The 25383-nt window shown below is 39.4% G+C and overlaps 1 protein-coding gene across 4 annotated transcripts in view; it reads right to left on the bottom strand.

Moving 5' to 3' along the window:
* The window catches only part of GSAP (gamma-secretase activating protein), an 89786-nt gene that overhangs the window by 54566 nt on the left and 9837 nt on the right, over positions 1-25383 (bottom strand). For all 4 annotated transcript variants that reach the window (XR_016394372.1, XM_022554445.3, XM_089917765.1 and 1 more), the window contains exons 2-12: positions 24870-24946; positions 23602-23658; positions 21589-21658; positions 21228-21281; positions 13741-13829; positions 9564-9633; positions 8330-8379; positions 4761-4865; positions 4248-4307; positions 3262-3305; positions 2252-2337 (exon numbers count right to left, since the gene is read on the bottom strand). Coding sequence is in view for 3 of the 4 variants with exons in the window: in XM_022554445.3 (XP_022410153.2) it covers positions 2252-2337; positions 3262-3305; positions 4248-4307; positions 4761-4865; positions 8330-8379; positions 9564-9633; positions 13741-13829; positions 21228-21281; positions 21589-21658; positions 23602-23658; positions 24870-24946 (762 nt within the window). In the remaining variant the exon portion in view is untranslated. The remainder of the gene's footprint in view (positions 1-2251; positions 2338-3261; positions 3306-4247; positions 4308-4760; positions 4866-8329; positions 8380-9563; positions 9634-13740; positions 13830-21227; positions 21282-21588; positions 21659-23601; positions 23659-24869; positions 24947-25383) is intronic.

Raw genomic sequence — 25383 nt, 5'->3', positions numbered from 1 at the left:
GACTGTCAATGGACCCTAAAACCACCAGATGAAAAGTTGTTGGGGAATAGGATAGTAATTTAATGCCAAAGTATCACCTCACAGATTACTAACGCAAAGGGTGAAATGTACCTTTACAAGGGAGACAGGCAGTGTTTACCACTTAACCAAATGACCAAACTTAGCGTCACTAACAGTAGGACGTCCTTACATTATACGTTTCCTGATCTGGTGCAAATAAAGTTCACAACATCACCTATGAAATATTCTTACCAAAAATGTTTAACCTATGTCTAACAATGCCTTTAGGCCTAACTTCCAACTTACAGAAAATGTAAAGGAAAGAGAAAGAAGTTAAATACTTCCACAAAGAAACAATTAGACAAATCCAGAATGTGAGATATTCCACAAGGCAAATAGCCTGGACTCTTCAAAATGTCAATGTTGTGAAAAGAGAAAAAGAGGGACAGAAGATAGGAGGTGGAAATCGGTCTACATTACGACACTGCAGAGACAAAACAACCAAATGTAACGCATGGATCTTTTAAAAGTTATATGCGTACACGTATCTATTCGTGTATATGCATACACATATATACATACACGTGAAAAGGACTTTTTAAAAACAATTATGGAAATTTGAATATGAAATAGTTTACTGATTAACGTAGCTAATTTCTTTCAGTGATAATGGAAATGAGATTATGTAAGAGTATCCTTAACCTAAGGAGATACATGCTGAATTATTTAGTGGTAAAGTATCATGGTGGTTGCAACTTACTTTAATGATTTAGTCAAAAAGAAAAAAATGCTATCTATTTAAGAGGAGAATGATAAAGCAAATGATAAAGCATTGTGAATGATATGATCATTTAAGTAAAAGGTACATGGATGTTCATTATATTATTGAACTTTTCTGTACAATTGAGCATTCTCAAAATAAAAGGTCGTCATAAGAAAAAAAAACAAAACTTTAATGACCTTATGACCCTTAAGATAAAACCTAAAGCCCTTCCATGGTCTGCAAGGCCCTATACAACCTGGCCCCTGCCCACCCCTTCAACGCTCTCTCGCAATACTCTCCCTCTTGCTCACTCTACTTCAGTCACCCTGTTCTTAGTTCATATACAACCTTCAAGTCTCAAAGGAAATATCATTTCCTGCCCTAAACTCCCCAAGACTGGTTTATAGAGGGACTTACAAGGCTGAGGGAGATCCTGGATGGACAGAAAAACTATAGGATGGATTTTGAAGGAGTGAGGTGGGAAAGGAAGCAATTTTCAGTTTTCATTCTGTAAAATGAAATGTACTGGCTGGACTAAAACATATTTGAAGGTATTAGTAGCTTCCATTAAACATCTGTTATATGTTCTCATGGCTTCCTGTAGTTCTCATTCATAAAATGTACCACGACTCTATTCAAATACTACGTGTGCACTTATTTAACGTCTAACATCCATACTGAATAGTAACACTCTACTAAAAAAGGTTTAGGTCAGTTTTGCTCACCATTGTACCCCCAATACCCAGCACACAGTAAGTGCTCCATAACTGTCAGCTCAATGAATACCACATAATTTGGCTTTAAAGGAAAGCAATTTTAGTCTAAGCGTTACTTAAGTGGTAACTGTCCACTCAAGTTGGGATGTTAAAGATGGCTATGAGATTTAGTTATTAGAGTTGATTATTTAGATGATTATTACGGTTAATGAGCAGTTTTTCCACCAGATTCATTGACTGTAACCATACTCCTCTCCTCTCATTTTCAGGCATTTTTTTTCCCTCTCTGTTTTCTCTATCTACAATAAACAGGTGTTAAGAGATGGAATATTGTACACTAACAACTTTATGTGAAGCTCTGATTGTCAGCTCAGGTTATAGCATGGGTCTTAAAGCAGCTAAGCACATAGGTTTAGAACCCAAACATCAGTAAGCCTGACACAAAAAGCATCCCGATCATCGTATGCCATTTGTTAAAAATGGAGCAGGTGAGAAAATGTAGCTTGATTAAATATGAATCTATCCCCTCTATTAGAACAATAATACAAAAACTATTAGAACAATAATCTGACTGTGGCTTCTTTTATACAGACAGAAAATGTATAAAATTACAGTGGAGAAGGTAATTTGGTACGTAAATATCCATATAATCACTTATGTAAGAGTGTGGCCCTATTATATTTTACTTTCAAGATCAATATAGCTAAACAATGGCTAAATGTATGGAACTCAAGTATAATTAAGTAAATTGATAAATACAACCCAGTTCTACCTGTATGGTTGGTAAAAACACACAAGGTTGGGTGTTTGGATAATTTCTCTTGGTCTTGAAGATCATCATATCCAAAGTTGACAAGTCTAAGAACATAAATGCATTTACAAATAAGTTCCCTCATAAAGGATGTAACCACTATAATTTACCCACAGAAGTAGAGGCATGTCCTCGAGAAATTCCAGTAGATAATATGTCTTTTGTTTAAAAAAAAAAAAAAAACTATAAAACAGTAACTTTTAAAAATACATGTTACATAAATGGCATGGCCTGGCAATAGAGAAAAATATATATATTCCTTTCAACTTACATTTTTATAGATTTTTTTGATTTTAGAGTAATGCCGACATTATGTTTCACAATGGACAGAAATGAATATTCATATATGATGAAATAAAGGTAGTGAAATATGTAACAGTTTGAGATTACCATTAATTCAAGAAGACTTTCATTTCTTCTGTGCAGTTATGGCCTTGTGTCTATTTTTTCAACAGTGTCTCATGTTTTTACTACATGTAAAATAATCTGGGGGAAAAAAACCTCACCTTTTGTATAAAAAGGAAAACAGGAAAAAAAAGTAAAGCAATAGACTCAGCTGAGCTATAAGTGGATTGACCTGCAATATCCTCTTTGATGGCAACAAGAAAAGGGTTTTGATGTTTGATTCTAAACGTAGCTCTCTCTCTGACTCATCGAATGCTTTTATTGAATCACAGGGAGAACAGCACTTCCATAGATCAAAATAAATGGAGACACCCTACAGAAACAGATGACTAAGAAAAATCAATATGATTGCCTTTCCATGGAAAAGCCCTGTGTTCATGCTTGATAACATTGTTTATATTCCCTATAGAGAACAGAAACAGAAAAGATGACACCCACACACACACACACACACAGAATATCAAACTATCCTTTTATCTGCATACCATAGATTAGGTATAAATATTATATAATCATTCTGCCCACAAGTGTCTATAAAAATTAATAGTAATCTATGAGTAACTTACTTGAATCCTGAATCACTTAATGATACATCCAAGGGTGCTTCAAACTGTCAAAAAATCAGGAGAAAACAAAGTGAAAAATGACATTAGTTAAGTGATGATAGTTCTGGAAACCAGTGCAAACCTGACAACACTGTGCTTGCCTAATGATGAAGAGCTCCTTTAACCAGCATTATCTTCAGAGGATATCCCCCAAATCCACAGACAGAAAGTCCACTGGGAACATTCTGGAGTTTACATACATTACAAGCTTGATGTGTATTTATTTCTCAAAAGGCAAACTTTGCTTCAGATTTGACTACCATAAATGGGTTTTATAATAAGCCAATTGGAAGGAGTAGACTTTTACAAGACACAGATGATCACGTAAGGAGGGAAGGACTGGGTGTCTTTAGAAAGAGAATGAGTGAGTCCAAAAAAGGGGGTAGAAGGAGCAAATGAAATTCTTGTAATGGTATGATATCAATCTGTATTAGACACCAATATTAACCCTGGTCAAGAAGAATAATAATGTTCTGTCCATCACAGATAAAGATATTTGCGACTCCTCACTACAAGGCTGGCACTCCATACAGCTTTTCCAGGAGTGGTTCTAGATTTGTACTGATTGAACTCTACCCTCTCATTGACTTTCTACCTTATACTCAATCCACCATCACATGTTCTTTTGGATCAAATGATGCATAATCACATAAAGCTATCTACTATTAACCACGCGTACTACCTCCCACTGATACTCTTACCCATTTTTCTTTAATATGAGGCACTCAGTTAGCAGAAATTTACTGTGTGTGCTCTTCTAATAATCTATATTAATTGCATTTGTTACAGAATTGAAGTCTTGAGATGGCAAGAACTATTTTACTTGCTCATACAAGTGACTAAAGAACAAGACCAAGAATGTTAAAATGCTGTTTATGATAATAGCTCTCTTTAAAAGGGGCAATAGGTTGTAAAATTTCCTTAGCCCAATCATTTTCTGGACTTACCATTAAGCTAAAGTGCTCATCAGCATAAAACTGGATGCATTTTAAGACACTCCTTGATTTCTAAAAAAGAAAACAGAGTAAGTGACAAATTAACAAAAAATCAACAGAAACACTAGTTTAAAGAGAGAGAGGGCTTCCCTGGTGGCGCAGTGGTTGAGAGTCCGCCTGCTGATGGAGGGGACATGGGTTCGTGCCCCGGTCTGGGAGGATCACACATGCCGCAGAGCGGCTAGGCCCGTAAGCCATGGCCGCTGAGCCTGTGCGTCCGGAGCCTGTGCTCCGCGACAGGAGAGGCCACAACAGTGAGAGGCCCGCGTACCGGAAAAAAAAAAAAGAGAGAGAAAAAAGGAAGCAGCCAAAAATCAAGCAGTAATGAAAACCTCTCCATTATTTTTCATCAACTTTTGTCGACTGCTCCATCAATGAAAATGAAGTAATTAATAAATTAAAATAACGATAATGTCAAAATTAAACTACTCCCACAAAAAGGAGGGCCAGTGGTCTAGTTTTTACCTTCAGATCAATGTAGTATAATCTCTGCTCTGACATATCCCACTGAGCCCAAACAAAATCTTCGGCTACTCTCTGTCTTGGGAGATGGCCAGAATTTTTAATTACCTAAGGAGGCAAAGAGATTTTAGAAATAAATAACTATTTTAAAGGAGAACATATCTGGGTTTCATAATTATTTTGCTTATTCTATCTTTATAATACATGTAAATACTTCCACAGTTTATTTTTAGTAGCCCCTACCGCCAATACATACACATGGAAAGTCTTTCCAAAAAAGATTTAAGGCATCATTTCATTACTTGCTCCTCACAAACACTCTGCAATAAACTATCTTATTTTTATTCTTAGTTTGGCAGACAGGCTGGGGCTGCTGAAGGCAAGGCCACACCTACCACAAACCAACAGCTGTGCTAACACAAGATTCAGAGCTTCCTGTTCTGGACATAACCCACTCAGGTATCTGCAGTCTGGAGGGCTTTACCACCAAAGGTAGAGACTGTTAGGCCAAGGGAAAACTCAGGCCTGGGAGAGGAGGGTTCTGGGCAATGATCCTAGATCTGCCATAAACTCTTCATGTGTCTTTGGTCATGCTTCTTACCTTTATGTCTTCCACAATGAGCATGATGATACTGCCCATCTCTCAGCAATACTTAGCTATTCATCCTTCAAGACCCAACTTAGGCACTGACCTCCTGTAGAAATCCTTCCCTCACCTCCCAAGATGAAGGCAAAGCTCCCCATCTCTGTACTCCTATGGTGCTTTGGCATGCTTCTATTACAATTACATTTTAATTAATGTTATAAGTCTACCCCAATGAGTATGCACTCTTCTACAACACCTTTACATTCTCAATGGCTTGATTGTTTCTAGCACGTAGAAGTACTCAAGGAATACTTCTCAAAAGAAGGAAAATGAAATAGGGTATGCAAGGGTAAATTGCCAAGGAAATGATAAGTGTAATACAAGGAATTTAGAACTCACTTTCCTCAAAACTGCTCATCAAGCAAAGGTGATCTATACTGGGACAGATGAGTAAATAATGAAGACAAGTTGATGTAGAAGAAATAAGGAAAAAAGAGAACATCAGAATGGTCCATAGTCATACTTCAACCTCTCTAATCCTAAATGGGATTTCTCCAATGAGGCTAACTAGGAACTCAGGGGAGGACAGGGCATGCAGAATCATACACCTCTATTTCTTGTTTGCCTAGTTCCATCAAATTTGCTGGAAAAAGATCCAAGAGTACAGCACCTATCTGACTCTTAACTTTGGGGAACCCATCTTGTTTCCATTTTTCAGAAATTGTTTAGGTTAGGGTAGATTTGGGAACTCTCATATAAAGGCCTATACTAGCAAGAACATGATCATCGGAACATGGCAACCAGGTTCACATAGCAGTTCTGTCCCTCTCTAGAGTTTCCTCACCTCTGTGAGTCTAGGTTGTCGTGTTCCCTGTAAACATGGGGATAATTATAATACCACCTCTAATGTGTAGGGATGTTGTGATGATTATGCAGACCCGCACATAGCTTTATGAAGCTGTCATTTAAGCCTTTAAGAATGAGGGCAGGGGGCTTCCCTGGTGGCACAGTGGTTGAGAGCCCGCCTGCCGATGCAGGGGACGCGGGTTCGTGCCCCGGTCCGAGAGGATCCCACATGCCACGGAGCGGCTGGGCCCATGAGCCATGGCCGCTGAGCCTGCGCGTCCGGAGCCTGCGCTCCGCAACGGGAGAGGCCACAACAGTGAGAGGCCTGCGTACCGCAAAAAAAAAAAAAAAAAAAAAAAAAAAAGAAGGAGGGCAGAAGTGCCTCACAGAAGGGTACATGTGGATGAGGGAGTGCTGAGACTGTATTGCTTGGCCAGGAGAATCCTTCCTGGGCTTCTGACAGGTGCCTCCTGGCCTCACTCTCTCTGCAGTGTCTCTCATGGCTCCCAACCCCTCTTCTAACCAGCCAGTCCTCTGTCTGTGTCCATTTCCACTTCCTGACCCCAACGTGTTTATTTAACTCTCTCCTCTAAATTCTCATTGCTGGCTTTGGGATTCTGCACCTTGGCCTTTCCTCTCTGGCCTGACCCTTTTCTGACAACTGGCCTTGTCTTTGCCCTGCCATCCACTCAGCCACTAGTGGCCCAGAGCTCCAGCCACATACTTTCTGGTCATTTTCCAGCCAGGCCTCTTGATTTGACGCTTTCAATCATAGATACATAATTAAAAAATGCCATCTCCCATTTCAATTTTGTTCACATAATTTAAAATTAAAATCAGAGAAAGACTATGTAGATGCAGACTATTTAAATATTGAAGGAAATCATTTTAATATCAATAATATATTAAGATCTCACACAAACTGTCAAGAAAAAGGCAACCCAGGAAAAAATAGACAAGGATATAACTAAGCAATTCCCAGAAAAACAAATTCACATAGCCAATAAGCAGAGCAGATGCTCAACCTCATCAATATTAAGGGAAACACAACCTCGAATAATAATGATATCTACTTAAACGCATCAAACTGGATTTTTTAAAAGGCAAATACATCGATTACTGGTGTGGAGAGAGGGAAAGGGTACTTTCATACTTTGCTTGCAAAACTGAAGTGTTACAAGTTTTTTGGAAAGCAATCTGGCAAAATCTGTTGAAGTTTATTAAATGCATATAACTGTCAACCCACTTATCCATCCCTGAGGATTTAACCCAAAGAAACACGTGTACCAAACATGTAAAGCTAAAAACATTTGAGACAATTTGTAATGCAAACAAATAAAAGGGGGAAAAAAGGCAATCAAGTGAATATCCATCCATGGGAGAACGGTGACAAAACTGTGCACATCCATGCCAGGGACTATTTGTACTTCTAAAGACAATGAACTGAGCTGCTCTAGGGTGCTTGTAGGTAATTCCACAAAGTTGAATGAGTGAATAATAAACAAACCCCTGGGTGTGTCAGGGGTGGAGATGGGAGACATATAGGTATGGAGAAAAGTGTGAAAGGATACACACCAGGTTGTGAACAAAAGTTAGAGGTGAAAAGGCAAGGGAGAAGTAGAAAACAAGCAAAAAAGAAAAGAAAACTGAACTATATAGAACCTTAGCATATATCCTATGATCCCATTTATTATGTGTATGTATGTGTATATATGTATAAAAATTAGAGAAAAAAGTTCTCTCTCTATTTAGAAACCTATACGGATACCCCTGATATATTAAGTAAAAAGCAAAAACAAAAGCAGCAAATTAATATTTATATTATGATTCTATCTTGGTAAAAGCAACTGAATCGCAGTATCTGTACACCTAACCTTGAACAAGGTACAAGGCATGGAAAAGGTCACACAAGGCTGTCATTAGTTATGTCAGGAGGCTGAGAATGGGGGGTGAGGTAGATAGAAAGGAGATAACTCCTTCATGTATCTTGTATTATTTCACATGTTACAACAGCAAGTCTATAATTGGAAAGACACCAAATAAAGTAGTATGTTTCTATAACAATCCATCTTTAATAGTCTAGAAATGCCACTCCTTATGGGAAAAAAACTCTAAAGTGAAAGGAATTTCAAATATTTACCACTCTATTTCCATCTTCTTGGGTAACTTGGATATGAAGTTGTTCAATATCTTTTAAAAAAGAAACAATAGTTTAACCTTCATGAAAAATATGAGTACTTTTTTTCACCTAACAGTTGTGAATATTTTTTTATAAAAGCAAAGCAGATTAAACGACTGGCTGAAAAACAGTATTATCACAGATGGCAATCTCACAAGGCTCAAAACAAAACCTACCTCTCTCCACCCTCCCTTTAAGTCTGTTTCAAGTCCAGCATTTACTCTGCTCCTCAGTATCAACATACATGAAGCATTTAACTCTTCTGCTCCCCTGGGTTCCCTTAACAAGTATTTCCCTCCCGTATACCATCAGTCTTACACATAGGGCTAATAAGGGCTCATTTGGCAGGGTTTATCTTCAGTTTCCAAATACCCAATACCTCTTTATATGAAAACATCAGAGAGAAAACTCATTATGCCAGATATTAGGGGGAGGTATTTTTATAGGGGTCATTAACAGAACTCTGAACACTTTATTGACGTGCAGATGGTCTATTTTTCTCAGTAAGTGATTTAGATTCAGCCATATGTACCTTCTGCTGGCTCTCCTTACAGAAATGTGAGACAGATTATTGGGCAAGAGTATAGGAAGTGAACACAATCCTAACCCCTCAGACTTGTCCTTCTAATTATAAATCAGCACTTTCACCTTATAACATGAAAGACAGCTTACTAGATAAGATACACCAGTGAATTTTGTCCTTTCTCCACCCTTCCCCCGACTTAAAATCATCATTAAAGGATGTCCCAATCTTATCTGCCTCTATCTGAATTTGACCAAGTTACTAAGTGTCCTCGAGTTCTGCCATGGAATTCTTCTAGCTTCTAATGCCTTTCCCTCTGTGCATCCAAGCCTCTCTCCTTAAATCATGGTTATCCACTGTGACAGACATCTTAAAGAAGGATGGACTAAAGAAGGCAAAAATGACCTGCACAACTGTTCTACAAATATTCTACCATGTGCCCAAACTGGAAATCCATATATGCAGGAGCCCATCATATACGGAGGCAGAGCCTAAGAGAACAACAAGTAGAAACAGAAGGAAAGCCCTTCCACAGGAGTCCTAGGTCTCCAATGGACATCAAAGGTCAGTGGACCCTCAGCACTGGTGAGTGGACAGCTAGAAGATTCATCACGCCCTTCCTACGCTTCACTGGGAGATGCACCGTTCATGAAGTCCTCGGGACACCCTTACATTTCTCTTCTGAAGTCAGTAGCAGATGATTCTCTGGTAGAGGGTGACTTTCAACCTGTGGGTAGAGGAACTGTAAAAAGGAAATTAATCAAAATCATAAGCAACTACCTTGCTTACACAATTATTTCAAAAGTTGTGTTTGATCACTGTACTACCACAGACCATAGAAGGGACTGGGAACCACAGAACAGTTTAGGCGAATCACGTTCACACACACACATTACAGATGGAAGCAAGGAAGAAAAGGGAACGCTTTCAGGAGCTCAGTTTTCCAGCGGGGGATTGATCACAGGTCCAACACAATTCATTTAGACAGGCTAAAGTGTAAGCCATTTCTAGGGATGGTGCTTCCTATTTGGAATATGGGATTCTGAAGCCAATCAGAAACAATGTAAGTAACATTTGTACAGAAAGTTCTGTTTCACACGCACCAAAACAGAGTGACCGATATAATTTGTTGTGCAGCTAACCCTAGTATCTAATTTGAGAGCCACAGAGTTGTCTCTGTGACAACTTCCAAAGTCCCACATCCAAGAGAAAAAGCAAAATAGAACCAGGGACTTTCCAGGAAAGGATAGTGAATCACAGTGTGGCAACTGGTGGAGGATTTACCTCAAAGCACATGAACGACTGCCACTGGGAAGAAAAGGCTTGATCCCCCCGACGCCTCCTCCTCTGTGCCCACCCTTATTTGTCAGCCCACAGGACAAAGCAGGCAGCCAGAAACACAAGGCCTGACACTGTCAGCTGTGATAATTAGGGAAAACTGGCCATGGGATAACTCCAGTGACTTAATTCTTTCATCATCAAAAGGGTAACTATAAATCAGCACTTTCATTTTGCAACATGAAAGACAGCTTACTAGATAAGATCCACTGGCGAATTTTGGGTTTTCCCTCCAAACTTTAAAGCATACTGAAAGAACATAACTTTTCATGTCCCTGTTTTAAAGCCTGCAGCTTCTCTAAAGAGTAGGAAAAATTTTGACAAAATATATTATCTGGTGTCCTAACTTTGCATAATGACAAATTAGAAATAGAACTTGTCAACTTTTTAAAATATTAATTAATTTATTTATTTTTAATTTTTTGGCTGCACCATGCGGGATCTTAGTTCCCGGACCACGGATCGAACCTCTGCCCCCTGCAGTGGAAGGGTGGAGCCTTAACCACTGGACCACCAGGGAAGTCCCTAGAACTGGTCAACTTTTAAAATTGCTTAGAGTCAAGTTTCCCTTTCAGAAAAACAAAACTTTAACTATATACCATTCTTCACAGCAAAAAACTCAAAACCGTAAAATAGACAGGAATGCAGAATTCAGCTACGAGAATAATATAGACCTTATTATCTGCTGATTTGTGAAATTGTGCACATCAAAAAGGATACTTTGGGGACTTCTCTGGCAGTCCAGTGGTTAAGACTTTGCCTTTCAATGCAGGGGGTGTGGGTTAAATCCCTGGCCAGGGAGCTAAGATCCCACATGCCTCTTGGCCAAAAAACCAAAACATAAAACAGAAGCAATATTGTAACAAATTCAATAAAGACTTTAAAAATGGTCCACATCAAAAAAAAAAAATCTTAAAAAAAAAAAGATACTTTGTGTGCTGGGGTTGAGGAGAAGCAATGATGAGTGACACCACATAGATAATGGAAAAGCAAACACTCAGTGCCTCAAAATAAGGAGAAACTACAGATTTGGCCTCCTCTGGGTCTACAGAGGCGGCCAGGCCCTGCTGCCTTAGCACTGTGACCTGGACTAAGGTGCTGACCAGTTCTAAACCTTTGCCTGGTCTCTGTGAGGCAATCAGTGAAAATGTAATTTTAAAAGTTCCATTCAGGTGGTGGTTGTTTTTCTTTCTAATTTGAGGCAACCCTGAAGCAAGGCCTAGAAGTGAGAATATACATAGACAGGGTTCAGACAGAGCTCTACAAAAGTGTGCAACATTTTGTGGGGTTTTGTTTTGTTTTGTCTGCATTGTGAGTAGGAATCTATATAGATTAGATTAGATCATATTAGAAAAATATTTATCTTGTAAATATCGAGCTAGACTCTGATTATTAATATTCGTCGATGGAAGGTATGTACTACAGGCATGTAGACGAATGTGTAATTACCCAATGGAACTATCTGGAAGATGCAATCATGCTGGTGGGGACCTCTCCAAGGATCCCAGATTGGGATCCAGACCCCACTCACTACTGTCTTGCTGAAGTTCCTCCATGAAGGGGGTCAAAGCTGCACATGTAGACTTAGGGAAATGTACTACTGGAAATCATCACGGATGTTCTGGTGAGAAAAAGGAGAGAGATCGCAGGGCAGGACCAAACTCCATGGACAGTGAACAGCGTTTCTCTAAAGGAGAGCAGAAGGGAGAGAGGAAGAAGGTGGGGATTTGCCATGGATGGAGGTTTGGAGGAGTTTCTCTCTCCAGAGGCCTAAGCCTGAGGAGCAGGGAGCAGGGCTAGGAACTGAGATGGGCCCACAAGATTAGTGTGGGTCTACTTCATGTGGGTGGGGACTTTGCTTTTGGCCTACAGATGACATCATGCATCCTGTACTTTTAATTTTTTAAAATTAAGATAAAATGCACATAACACAACATTCACTATTCACAATTTTCACTATTAAGTATACAATTCAGTAATTTTTAATATATTCACAATGTAGTGCAACCACGTACTTGTAAAAACTTTTTCCTTCCTATACTCTAATTACCTTTTAGTTGCCCTCATCCTTCAGTAATATCTCCACTGCGTACACAGCCCTAGATAAAAATGCTAAGGAAACCAAAGTAACAGGCCAGGAAAGGGAAGTGTCCCACAGTCAGCCCTGCGCTGATGACAGCGTAAACAGGGTGGCTTCCTGGGGGAGGGAACACAACTTAGGAGCTCCACACCAGGCCCTGTCTGGCAGGGAGCAGCGGCCCACAGAGACGCCAGGAGTGGTGGCGAAATGCACCACTGTAAGGACTGGCTGACAGTGGACGACTGGGCACATGAGAGACAATCCCCTCTCCCAACACACACTGCAAGAGGGAGACCCACAGCCAGAGGCTGGGAGTGGGTGGGGGGAGGGAGAGGCTATACAAGGCAATTGTGCATCAACCCTGCATGAATATGGATAGTTGATTCTTGTTCTCTGTGGCAGTTATGTTCCATAAAGTCACCAAAAACACTGAAAACTGAACCACTGCTCCCAAGGGAAATACAGGGATAGGAACATGTGAGCCTCTAGTTAAAACATTTTTGTCAACAAATTAAAACAAAACTTTGTCTAATGTGTGTTCCTATTTAAAAGACACTTTATTTCATATATGCTGTTGATTCCCTAGCACTGAACTCAGTCAACAGTACTATAAGCTAATGTCTAAATGAAGTTTATCTAATTAACACACGTGTTCTCTGAAAAGAATAGTGCAGCCTTCTTGCACTTAGGAGCATGAGACAGCACTTCAGCAAGACACTTGGGGGACATTTTAAACAGCGAAATCACCAAGAAAAGCCAAAGAGTGTGAAAAACATGGCACTACGTTGACTGTGAAAACAACCTTTGTTTGCAGTCTGAGAAATGAATCAAGAAGGCAGTGTCACCTTGTTCTACCTCATCTGGGAACATGTGCATCAGGTGAAAATTTTTTCACTGCTTTGCCCATGTCTGCAAATGACTGTGAAAGCACCATGAGTATTGATTTTGGGGTAACAAATAAATTTTAGTGGGTAGTAGAATTTGCAAATTCTATGTGCAAGTAATGAAAATTGACTATATCTAGTCTACTTGTGTTATACGCACAGTGCTTCTGCATCGATTCATAGAGTTGATAAATTCAGGGATTAATTATATCATTTAATCATAGGCATTTAATCTGTCAACTCTATGAACACATTAGATAAACCATTTTTAAACTTCCTTTAAATGTGTTTTGATATTCTATATTTTATCATGTAAAAACATTATAGTACTATTAGACAAACCATGATATAATAGAGACAGAGAGCTAGGTTTGAGTTTTGATTTTCATGTTTGCAAAGGAAGAGCTGTTAATTCCAGCCATACTCATTCACTGGATTGCTTTGAGGAAAATGTGATAATGTGTGTGAAAGCACTTTGTAACACCACTGCCTATAGGTTTCATGCTTTTTGATTAATGAGATAAATGACAAAGATATGCTCACTTACCTGTACCCAAATATAGCTATCCACTGCTTTTAGAACCTTCACATTGTTAATGGGGTGGATCTCGACCAACAAAGTTAAGCACCTTGAACCTATAATGTAAAGGACGCTTTTAGTAGCAAAGTCCAGAATATCACAAATTATCTCCTCCACATAGGTCTGAACTTTGGAAATGTAGAATGTATTACTTACTGTATTAGCTACTCCACAAACAAAAGTATTTGTCTTAAAATTGACTTTGAGGCTTCTTAAAACCCAAACTTTGAGACTTCTTAAAACTTAAAGAAAACATCATTGGACTTCCCTGGTGGTGCAGTGGTTAAGAATCGCCTGCCAATGCAGGGGACACGGGTTCGAGCCCTGGTCTGGGAAGATCCCACATGCCGCGGAGCAACTAAGCCCGTGCGCCACAACTACTGAGCCTGTGCTCTAGAGCCCGCAAGCCACAACTACTGAGCCCGCATGCCACAACTACTGAAGCCCGCACGCCTAGAGCCCGTGCTCCACAAGAGAAGCCACCGCACTGAGAAGCTCGTTTGCCGCAACTAGAGAAAGCCCACGCACAGCAACGAAGACTTAAAACAGCTAAAAATAAAAATTAAATTAAATTAATTAAAAATATATATATATCATAAAGGAGAAGTCAATGTACACGGAATGAGGAACAAGTTCCTACCCATTCCTCAGCCATTTTACTATCACTTCACTGGCCCTCTCAGCTTCTAAGTCTAAACAAATACAACTCAGTTCAGTGTCACTGCAATTCTGCAGCACAGTGGCAAATATTGTTTGCGTAGGAAAATATAAAGATATTTCTGATGCATGAATGTGTTACGGTTGACAGCAATTAGGACAGGGGCTTGGCCTCCCTCGGGAAGGCTTGCAGAGTTGCATGCATAAAGACTCACTTATTTCCTCAGTGCCACATCTGAGCTAATGTCATAAAACATAGCAATTAGGAGGAAGTGTTGGACACAGGCTAGAATGGGGATATCCAAATTTAGGCCAAACGTTCCCTTCTCAGAAAAGGAGTTGCCTTATATTTGAGTCCTTATAACGACTAATATTCTCAGGTGCTTTCTTGGTGACTTTATTTATTTATTTATTTTTCACATGCATAAAACTTTATTTTTAAGTCTGGTGAAAGCCAACACATTGTCATTTACTTTTGATTTGAATTTTATTTTATTTATTTTTATACAACAGGTTCTTATTAGTTATCTATTTTATACATATTCGTGTATATATGTCAATGGCACTCTCCCGGTTCATCTCACCACCCCACCCCTGCTTGGTGCCCATACGTTTGTTCTCTACATCTGCGTCTCTATTTCTGCCTTGCAAACCGGTTCACCTGTACCACTTTTCTACATTCCACATATATGCGTTAGTATGAGATATTTGTTTTTCTCTTTCTGAATTGGTGACTTTATTTTGAATAATAATTTACAATTTGGGGATGGTGCAGCAGCCTGGAATTGAATCAGTACCAGTTTTCACTATTTTCACTATTTAAGAAAGTAACCTAACAGCACTGCTTTATGTTAAGAAAAAGGAAAAAAAAAAAGGTAAAGAATATAAAACAATTTCTGGGATATTGCCTCACAATTTTGAGGACTGGATATCTCTGTAAACACACCTTTTTAGAGATTACTAAAAAAGCAAAGCAGTGAGTGAGTTATTATGCGGGATCACAAATACACAATGACAGAACAAATGAAAAACACATATTGCTTGGCTGACGGGTACTTGTAGCTTAGAATAAAAATCCAGTGACACGATCATTCACAATTCAAAGGGGCTATATTTCTAATAACTGGGACAAGGTAAAGGCGAGGTACTTTGGGAATCTGCTTGATGACTCAAAAAATGGCTCTAAGAGAGAGATTGGTGTCAAAGATACTTGTGGAAAAAAATAGAATAAAAATGTTCTGTGAGAATGAGAAAAAAAGTAATTTTCCTTATTACGTTGTTTTAAGTGTATATAACTAGTTTAACATAGTAAATAGTAGAAGCTGATATTTGACTGTTTCATCTCTTGCCCTAAAAGCTTTTGGGGGAAAAAAGGTTTCTGGGGGGCAGGCAAGGGAATCTTCTCATTGGAAAAATAAGGAATCACTTTTCTACTTGGCCTTTCTGTCAGTGAATCTGTTCCCAGATGAGATAACCAGTTATCAGCTAAATTCACTTGCCTTTAAAATGGGAGGATTATCAAGGTCAAAAACCATCTTCCTACACTAATTTTTTGCTTCTTTGGGGCAGCCCAGATACTTAACTAATAAAAGTAGTTTAACGATAAGAGTAATTGTGCAAACAAGAATGTCTCTCAATAACATACCATGTGATTCCATAGTGTAACAGCTAGTACTCTGGATTAGGATTCTAGAGACATCGGTTCTAGTTTAAAATCTGCCACTAACCTAATATATACTTTTCAGCACATCATGAAGCTTTCCTAGGCCTTAGTGCTTTGGGGGCTTTTGTTGTTGTTTTTGGCCGCACCAATGTGTGGCCTGTGGGATCTCAGTTCCCTGCCCAGGGACTGAACCCAGGCCCTGGCAGTGAAAGCACCAAGTCCTAACCACTGGACCGTCAGGGAATTCCCAGTGCTTTTTTACAAAATAGAGTGGAAAACTACAGAATCAGATCATTTCTACAATCATTTTCATCCATAAAATGTGCTGACTCCATGAAGTGCTTAAAGTTGTCTCAAGAATTCAGAGAATCCAGTTATCAATGGAAACTGGGAGGGCATCACTGAAGGGCCAGATAGGTCCAGGCACGGGAAGGAGAGCAGCAGGATCAAAAGGGACAACATGGGGCTTCCCTGGTGGTGCAGTGGTTGAGAGTCCGCCTGCCGATGCAGGGGACACGGGTTCGTGCCCTGGTCCGGGAAGATCCCACATGCCGCGAAGCGGCTGGGCCCGTGAGCCATGGCCGCTGAGCCTGCGCGTCCGGAGCCTGTGCTCCGCAACAGGAGAGGCCACAACAGTGAGAGGCCCGCATATCGCAAAAAAAAAAAAAAAAAAAAAGGGACAACATGGATGGACCTCAAGGGTACTATGCTAAGTGAAGTAAGTCAAACAAAGAAAGAAATCACGCCATTTGCAGCAACATGGTTGGACCCAGAGATTATCGTATTAAGTGAAGTAAGTCAGACAGAGAAAGACAAACATATGATATCACTTATATGTGAAATCTAAAAAAATGATACAAATGAACTTATTTACAGAAAAGAAACAGACTCACAGACAGAAAACAAACTTACGGTTACCAGAGGGGAAGGAGTTGGGGAGGGATAAATTAGGAATTTGGGATTAACAGATACATGCTACTACATATAAAATAGATAAACAACAAGGTCTTAGTGTACAGCACAGGGAACTATATTCAATACCTTGTAATAACCTTGTATAAAGGAAAAGAATCTGAAAAAATACATATTATGTATAACTGAATCACTTTGCTGTACACCAGAAACTAACAGAACATTGTAAGTCAACTTTAATAAAAGACAAATACCGTATAATCTCTCTTATATGTGGAATCAAAAAAACCAAACCAAACCAAAACCAAAACCAAAACCAAGCTTATAAGGACAGAGAACGGACTGGTGGTTGCAGGAGGTGGGGGTAGAGAAGGGGTGGGGAGAAATGGATGAACATTTTTGTTTTGTTTTGTTTAAAGTGAATTTAAAAAAAATCTTTTTAAAGCACAGGAATAGGCAAGGCATTGGGAGGATGAAGAGTGAGCAAAAGAAAGAACCTGGTCTGATGCAGGTGAAGGTACATGTTGTGAAACGGTAACAAGGTTGGAAGAGTCCAGTAGAATCTGGTTGTGAAGAAGCTCTGGTTATTAGAGCTCTGAAATCAAAGCACCTGCTGTACCTTGGGGCAAACATAACTCCACCAGGGAGAGTGAAAGGGGCACCTAAGCCTGGCCCCTATGGAAGGCCATTTTCTAAATAAAACATTAAGTCTGCCACGGCCTCAGCCAATAAGAGAAGCACTGTTGACAAAAACCTTACTGTAAAGTATGTAGACCAAGGAACCCTATCTTGCTCGTATGAGAGATGTTACAGTTTGTCTCATTTGCAATGGAAAAATCTCATTATAAGCAACAGAGTGTTAATACCTTGAGGCAAACTACATTTTATAATCAAATGGCTTATCAGGTTATTCAGGGACAGATAAAATAAGTCTTTGCAAAAGGCAAAACATTTGCAAAATATTTGTTCAAAGGACAAATCATTACAATAGATCCTATAGGTCTTTCTGGTCACATGATTTCTGAAATCTTAACTGAACAAAAGGCCTCGTAAGTGTCTCCATGATCTGTCTGCACCTTACCCTCATTTCCCGCTGGCCTCAGTTCCCACCACTCTGCCGCTGTTCATGCCACTCCAGCCTCATTGACCTCACTATCCTTGAACAGTGAGTCTACCAAGTACTCTGGCCTCAGGGCCTTTGCGCTGGCTGTTCGTTCTGCCAGAAATGTGCTTCCCTGTGGCGCATGCTTGCTCCCTCCTTTCAGATCTCTGTTTAAACTCTCCTTTAATAGTGTTTCCTAGGATCATCCCTCAAATAAACTAACTGGGCTCAAATACTTGCCTCAGACTCTACTTACAGGGGAAACCCAAACTAAAACAAGAAGTCATCTCAGGGGAAGGATCACTTTAGCCACGAGGTGCTGGCACGAGGGAGTGGGGAGAGTGAAACAGGGAAGAAGAGTATGCAGGGTACGGGCACTGTCAGTTGACTGACCACGTTGCATGGAGTGCACCTCAGAATCATCCACTAGAGGGCTGGAAAGGGGGAGTGTTCATCCTTCAGCTCCTTGTCCCCCGATTAGTCATGGCTTATCCTACTGGAAATCCTTTCTAAACATACTTCTAGGTGGTACACATGCAGCTGGTAAGCAGATTTTCCCAAGGGCTCTGGGCAAAAAGCGAGAAGTAGGTAGAGCAGCTGAGGTGAGGCACTGCCTGTCAAATTGCATTTGGGCAGAGCTGGTTCTCAGTGTAGTGGCTGGTATAAAAGGTGAGCTAAGATAAAGTATGGGGTTTCCAATACAAAAATTAACACTATTCATTCTACTATTTTAAAAGATGTGATCAGATAATTTCACGAGAGGTACATCAAATTTTCAAAGCTTAGTAACATTACCTGAATAGGATTTAATGTTGTAATCAAATCAAACTTACAATAAAATTGGCCTGAAAGTACATTCTATGATATACATAATCGCCACTCTTCTGCATGACGATTAGGCATAGATGGTAAATATCATGTAAAGATTATAGTTTCTACTGGGTTTACCAACATAGTAAGGAATTTCTAAGGCTCAAAGGAATAAGGTTTCAAAAAGAACTGGGAGGCACAGGGACCTAATCCAAGGTTCTGTACAGATGCCTAGCCTCATAATTGGGATGAACACAAGCAGCTATTAGCCCAGGAGATCAGGCTCACATCCATTCCCTTGTTTTAGGAGTCAGAACACCAATGTTTTAGAACCTATCTTGCTTCAGCTAGTCCATTTCCATCATCTCTGAATTAAGCATTGCACCTAATTCTAAGAGGAGCAGAGGATGCTAAGAGGAGGACATGAGGTACTTCTCTGGTGACACAGTGGTTAAGAATCCGCCTGCCAATGCAAGGGACACGGGTCCGAGCCCTGGTCTGGGAAGATCCCACGTGCCACGGAGCAACTGAGCCCGTGCGCCACAACTACTGAGCCTGCGCTCTAGAGCCCGAGAGCCACAACTACTGAAGGCTGTGAGCCTAGAGCCCGGGCTCCGCAACAAAGACAAGCCACTGCAATGAGAAGCCCGCGCCCTACAACGAATAGTAGCCCCTGCTCGCCACAACTAGAGAAAGCCCGCATGCAACAACGAAGACCCAACACAGCCAAAAAAAAAAAAACAAAACAAAAAAAAAACAGAGGAGGACATGACACAGAAGAGGGAAGAGGACTGCAGAGGTTCTCAGTATAACATGGCAGGAAGGAAGGTTAGGATGAGTAAAACAATGATGAGATTTCAGGGAAAGCCTTCTGCCCGCCACCATCTCTCATAAACTGTTCTGCTGAGGTCCCTGAGAAGGTCCCATCCAGACTCAGCTCTGGTTCCCTTGACACTATAAGCTGGCTCTGCGGGAGCCCAGGACTGCCTCATAAGCCTCACTGGAAAGTATTTATAAAGGGTTTTCCATCACACATAACTGCAGGAAAATACATCCGAGTGGGAACTCTGCTAACAAAAGAAGGAGCTTAAGTGCCAAACAAACAGAAGAGATGGAAAGCACTGCAGGATAGAAATAGAAAGAGACTGACATGCGATCTACCTGACCAGAGGTTGAAAAATGGTAGTCCACAGGCTGGATCCAGCCACAGGTGGTTATCATTGCCTGAAGAGAATTTTTTTTTTAATATCTGGGCTGGTACTTCCCTGGTGGCACAGTGGTTAACAATCCACCTGCCAATGCAAGGGACACGCGTTCGAGCCCTGGTCCGGGAAGATCCCACATGCCACGGAGCAACTAAGCCCGTGTGCCACAACTACTGAGCCTGCGCTCTGGTGCCCACAAGGCTAGAGCCCGTGCTCCACAACAAGAGAAGCCACCTCAGTGAGAAGCCCATGCACCACAACAAAGAGTAGCCCCCGCTCACTGCAACTACAGAAAGCCCATGCATAGCAACAAAGACCTAACGCAGCCATAAATAAATAAATAAATTTGTTTATTTTAAAAAATATATCTGGGCCAACATTTAAAAATTAAAATTTTACATAATAGTCCATACTTCTCTTGATAAATTGAAAAGCTGGTCCCACTAGGCTTATTGTCCAACTTTGGAGATGGGACACATACCTCATGGGGCACCCCGCCTACCACTAGACCCTATAGCTCGCCGTGTGGGCAATCGCCACTCCTCTCTTGCATCCATTGTATCCCCAGCGTTGTGCATTGAGCCTGACCCACTGCAGGCACTCCATATTTGTTGAGTTCTGAACAGATGGATGATAAAAAATGTTAAAAGGAAGTGAGGGTGGGAATCATATAAGTAATCAACTATGAAGTGGGCCTCGGCAAATGAGTAGAACTGATTTTTATTTAGAATTCGTGGACTATTCATAATGCAATATGTGCTGGTTAGAAGTTCACCAGATATCAGGATAAAATGGCATTCTCCAAGCAATACTAACGTCTTCCCAACCTTTTGTACCAGCTTCTGCCTGTAGGGTTTCTAGTGTGTTCTCCATGTTCAGTCTACAGATGCTAATTGCCTTTTTAATATTTGTTATTCACTGTTATATTATTTTCTGTACTTTCTTGTTTACTTGGAAAAAATGTAAAGAAACCTCTTTTTCATGCTTGACATGACCTTTGCCTTTTTATTCTGAGATAAAGCTATTTGTAAAAATGCTTACAATTTGACAGTAGTTCAATAAATCTTCATCTCTCAATAAGTACTAAAAACTGTAATTTCATTACCTGGTTGAAGCTCATTCCTTCTTGCCTCTTTAGCAGCTTGAACTAAACTTGCAGCTAATGGAAAAAGAAAAAAATAATCCATTAGCAAATGATCCATACAGCGGCTTTAACAGTTTACCATTTTATACCCAAAATAAGTGAGGGCTCAAAGCTGTCAGTGGATGATTAAGGTGAAATACAAAGTATTCTTTTTTGTAGATAGACTCTACAGATTCTTTATTTCAAATCTAATCTCCCAAGTGCATCTTCTCCCAGAAAACCATTGTTATAAAATGATCAAATATTGCAAAAATTCAATACTTTGAAACTAAAAAAATGTAGTTTAGTTCTTGAATTGTAGCAATGAAAGAGTTCAACTTACCCAACAAAGTTCTCTCCCTGTTGACTGAGCAACTGACAACTTGCAAGTCTTTCTCAAATGTATAGAGATGCTATTAAAACAGAAGTATTTTTTAATTTGGAGTTTCATGTTAAACAACAATTTCATGAATGCAATTCCCATTCAGCTCTCTAGCAAGTATCATTGTGGCAAAGCATTTTATTAAAGAACCACCAGTGAACCAGTTTATCCATACTGAGAAGTTTCAGATTATTTTTTAAGAAAAAAGTTTGCTATTATAGGCCATCTTTGGCACTGAAACTTAACCATGAGACAATATAGTATAGTGGTTAAGAGCATAGAACTTGGAGCCAAGCTAGATCCAGGTTCAAATCCTAACTCTGCCACTTGCTAGCTGTGTGACTTTAGATGAGTTATTCAACCTCTCTATCCTCCCATCAGTAAAACTGAAATCATAATACAACCTATCTCAGGAGATCCTTAGAAGTGGTGAGTTAGATAATCCATGTGAAAGTACTTACTACAATGTCTGCCACACATAATAAGTACTCAAGTGTTAGCTATTATGATTATTGAGGCAAGTAACTAATCAATTTACATGACTATGACATCATTAACTATGTCTAACAGACTGTCACAAGTGCATCCCCTAAAGGACTCCCACATTTACAATACTGGCAAAGCAGTCTTCTTTCTTATTTAATCTTTATTTTTATTTTCTTGCTGTTCGATTGTTGCAAGATTCCATTTCCTGGAATAGTAAAGAAAATTAAAATGGTCATGCAGAAGGAGGATGTGAGGTGCAGATTGAGGAACTGGAGCCAATCACAGTTATATTAAGTAAAGTCTCTTAAAATACACTTAGAGGATAAGGAAAGATAGAGCCTTAGACTTCAGGAGAGAGCAGGCTAAGAGAAACAGTGACTGCAGAACTATTACGAAGGTAATTAGTACCTGCAGACTAAAGAACCACTGAGAACATACTAGAATCCAGTGGCCAGAAGTTGACAGAAAATGTTGAAAAGTCAGGAAAAGGGAACTTTGAGTTAATAAGAAGGCTCTGAATTCATGTGAGAAATTTTGGTTTTCTTTGACTCTTGCTCTAACTGAGTGATTCTTATTTATAAGTAAGAAGAGTCATGAGCGTATACACTTAAGTTTTCAGTGTTTTATCCTTTTAATTAATAAATAACGCACAAGGAGAGTCTCAGCGTTTAAAACATGCAAACACTACCAAATAAAAAGTCTACATTCTCCATTACATTCACCCAATTCCAATTTCCTCTGCAAAGGAAACATGTTTGTAATTTGCTCTGTAGCCTTCCAGATCATTCAAAATGAGTTTTTAATATATATTTATGCACGTATATATTTGTCTTGCAAGTTTTTTAAACATAAATGCAATGTATTATTCTGGCAACTTGCTTTTTTCATGTAATAATGTGTTTTGGAGCGCCTTCTGTGCCAGTGTACATTTATAGACTTCTGAGTCCCTCAATACTGGTAAATTGTTTTTATGTAGGCACAAAGTGACTCCCTCCCATTTGCCCCAAGAATTAGACAAGCCTGTCACGTTAACCAATGTCTTACGTGAGTGGTTTGAGGAAAGATTAAGAAAAGGAGGCTGGTTCTAAACCTGGATCTTTGAGAAGTAATGAGAAGCAAGAACAGTGAAGGTTACGCAGAACCAGAAGTCAGAGCCAGAGGTCATTATGAGATACTAAGCTTCTGGGAGCACACAAATCCGGGGGAGGGCGTTGGACTTCCTACATTCCTACAGAACATTGGATAGTTGGTTTGCGCCAACTTGGTTTAAATCTCAAAGGACTAAGAGACCAGGTGACATTTTGTTCCAGGACTCCTTACACATTTTTTTTTTTAAGATAATGGTAAAGGGAGAAGAGAAGGAAGCAAAGAAATATAAACTAAATTTTTAGAAAATAAAATGAAATAAGAAGTTGTATCTAGAAAGAAGGAAAACTTGAATAGCAGGAAAGTAACCAATAAGTAACTATAATCTATGGTGATTTTTACCTCATTTTGTTTGGTCTGGTAATCATACAATCCAAAGAAGACATTTCCCTTATCATCCTGAAAAGAAGAAATTAACGAGATGTTTATTAAATGTCATTGTTTAGGAAGTTACTAGTTTTAAAAGAAACCTGCAATAATTCAACCAGTATTAGCAACAAGCACTCTAAAGGTAGACTGCTGTGCATGTCAGAGAGGGACTGAACCTGTTTCTGCTGGTCATATGGATCAAAGAGTGAAAGGCAATAAGAATGTACAGCTCGGGGCTTCCCTGGTGGCGCAGTGGTTGAGAGTCCGCCTGCCGATCCAGGGTACAGGGGTTCGTGCCCCGGTCTGGGAGGATCCCACATGCCGCGGAGCGGCTGGGCCCGTGCGCCATGGCCGCCGGGCCTGCGCGTCCGGAGCCTGTGCTCCTCAACGGGAGAGGCCGCGACAGTGAGAGGCCCGCGCACCAAAGAAAAAAAAAAAAAAAAAAGAATGTACAGCTCAGTGAGTCTGGGGGACCCTGTCTCCTAGGACTGAGCATGGTGAAGGAGCGAATCTTTTTGTACTTCCATTTATTTCTGTAAGAGAATATATATGATGGTCACTGAAAGTGGCCAGAACAAGTCCCTGATATTCTTATAAGTAAAACTTTTTGAATCGTACAACTCCTTTAACGCAGCATCCTCATAGATACAACTTAAAATAACTTTTTTTAGGCAAAAAGAAAAAAAGTACAGTAATACAACTGTGCAAAGCAAACTGACCACTGTTATCATTCTTCCACTTTTCACTACTACGGTAAAGTTATCTGTAAAGTTAAATTTTCTTTCCTTAGAACAATTAATATTGAAAACACACTGTCAAATATTAATACCTCAAAAGTCTGAGCATATATAAGTTTGAAAAGATGATGTATAGTAATAATATTTAATATTTTCTCAAAGATAAAAATTTAACATTAATTAGGTTTAAACATCTCTTACTTGGCATTTTTCCTGTAGAAAATGAAACTGTTCACCTATTCAAAACATTTGAGCACTGTGTCAGACACTGTATAGTTTTTTATTTAAAAAAGAAAAAATATTTCATAAGGCTGAATTTCAATTACCCTATTCAATCTCACAAAATAAAAAATGTCATATGTTAAAGATTAAATGCCAACAGGTCTTACTCACTACCCCTCAATAAGATACAGCATAAAACTCTGTAAAAAAAGAAATGGTTAAAATGGTAAATTTTATGTTATGTATATTTTACCACAATTTAAAAAAAGAATATAGGCATACCTTATAGGTATAAATAATATTTCCATTTCTTTCAACATTTAGTACACGTAAGCTCTCATAATTGTTTTCTAAAACACCTGAAACAATAATAGCAAGTTAACACTTAGCAGATATTTACAAACATATCTAACAAATACAATATTAGTGAAAAGCCAAATACGAAAGAATACTGATCATACCATTACATAGAGTTTAAAAACAAGCAAAGCTAATCTATTTTATTAGAGATCAGACTAGTAATGACCTTTAGGGAAGAGGAAAGGAGCAGTGATTAGGAAGTACCTCAAGGGAGCCTTGCTAATGGAAGTGTACACATTGGAAAAAACCAGCAGAATCTACTGAAGCTGAATATATATGGCTCAAAAATTGCCCTTGTACGTATATCTTATAAGAAGTATACACATATTGTGGCAAATAACACATATGACATCTACAGCACTATGGTTCAGAGACTTCCCTGGTGGCGCAGTGGTTAAGAATCCGCCTGCCAATGTAGGGGACACGGGTTCAAGCC

Source organism: Delphinapterus leucas, chromosome 9 (assembly GCF_059928025.1).
Source record: "Delphinapterus leucas isolate spDelLeu-1000000601 "Yukka" chromosome 9, BTC_Dleu_Yukka2, whole genome shotgun sequence".
Classification (NCBI taxonomy): domain Eukaryota; kingdom Metazoa; phylum Chordata; class Mammalia; order Artiodactyla; family Monodontidae; genus Delphinapterus; species Delphinapterus leucas.
This window is presented reverse-complemented; position numbering and strand designations above follow the sequence as displayed.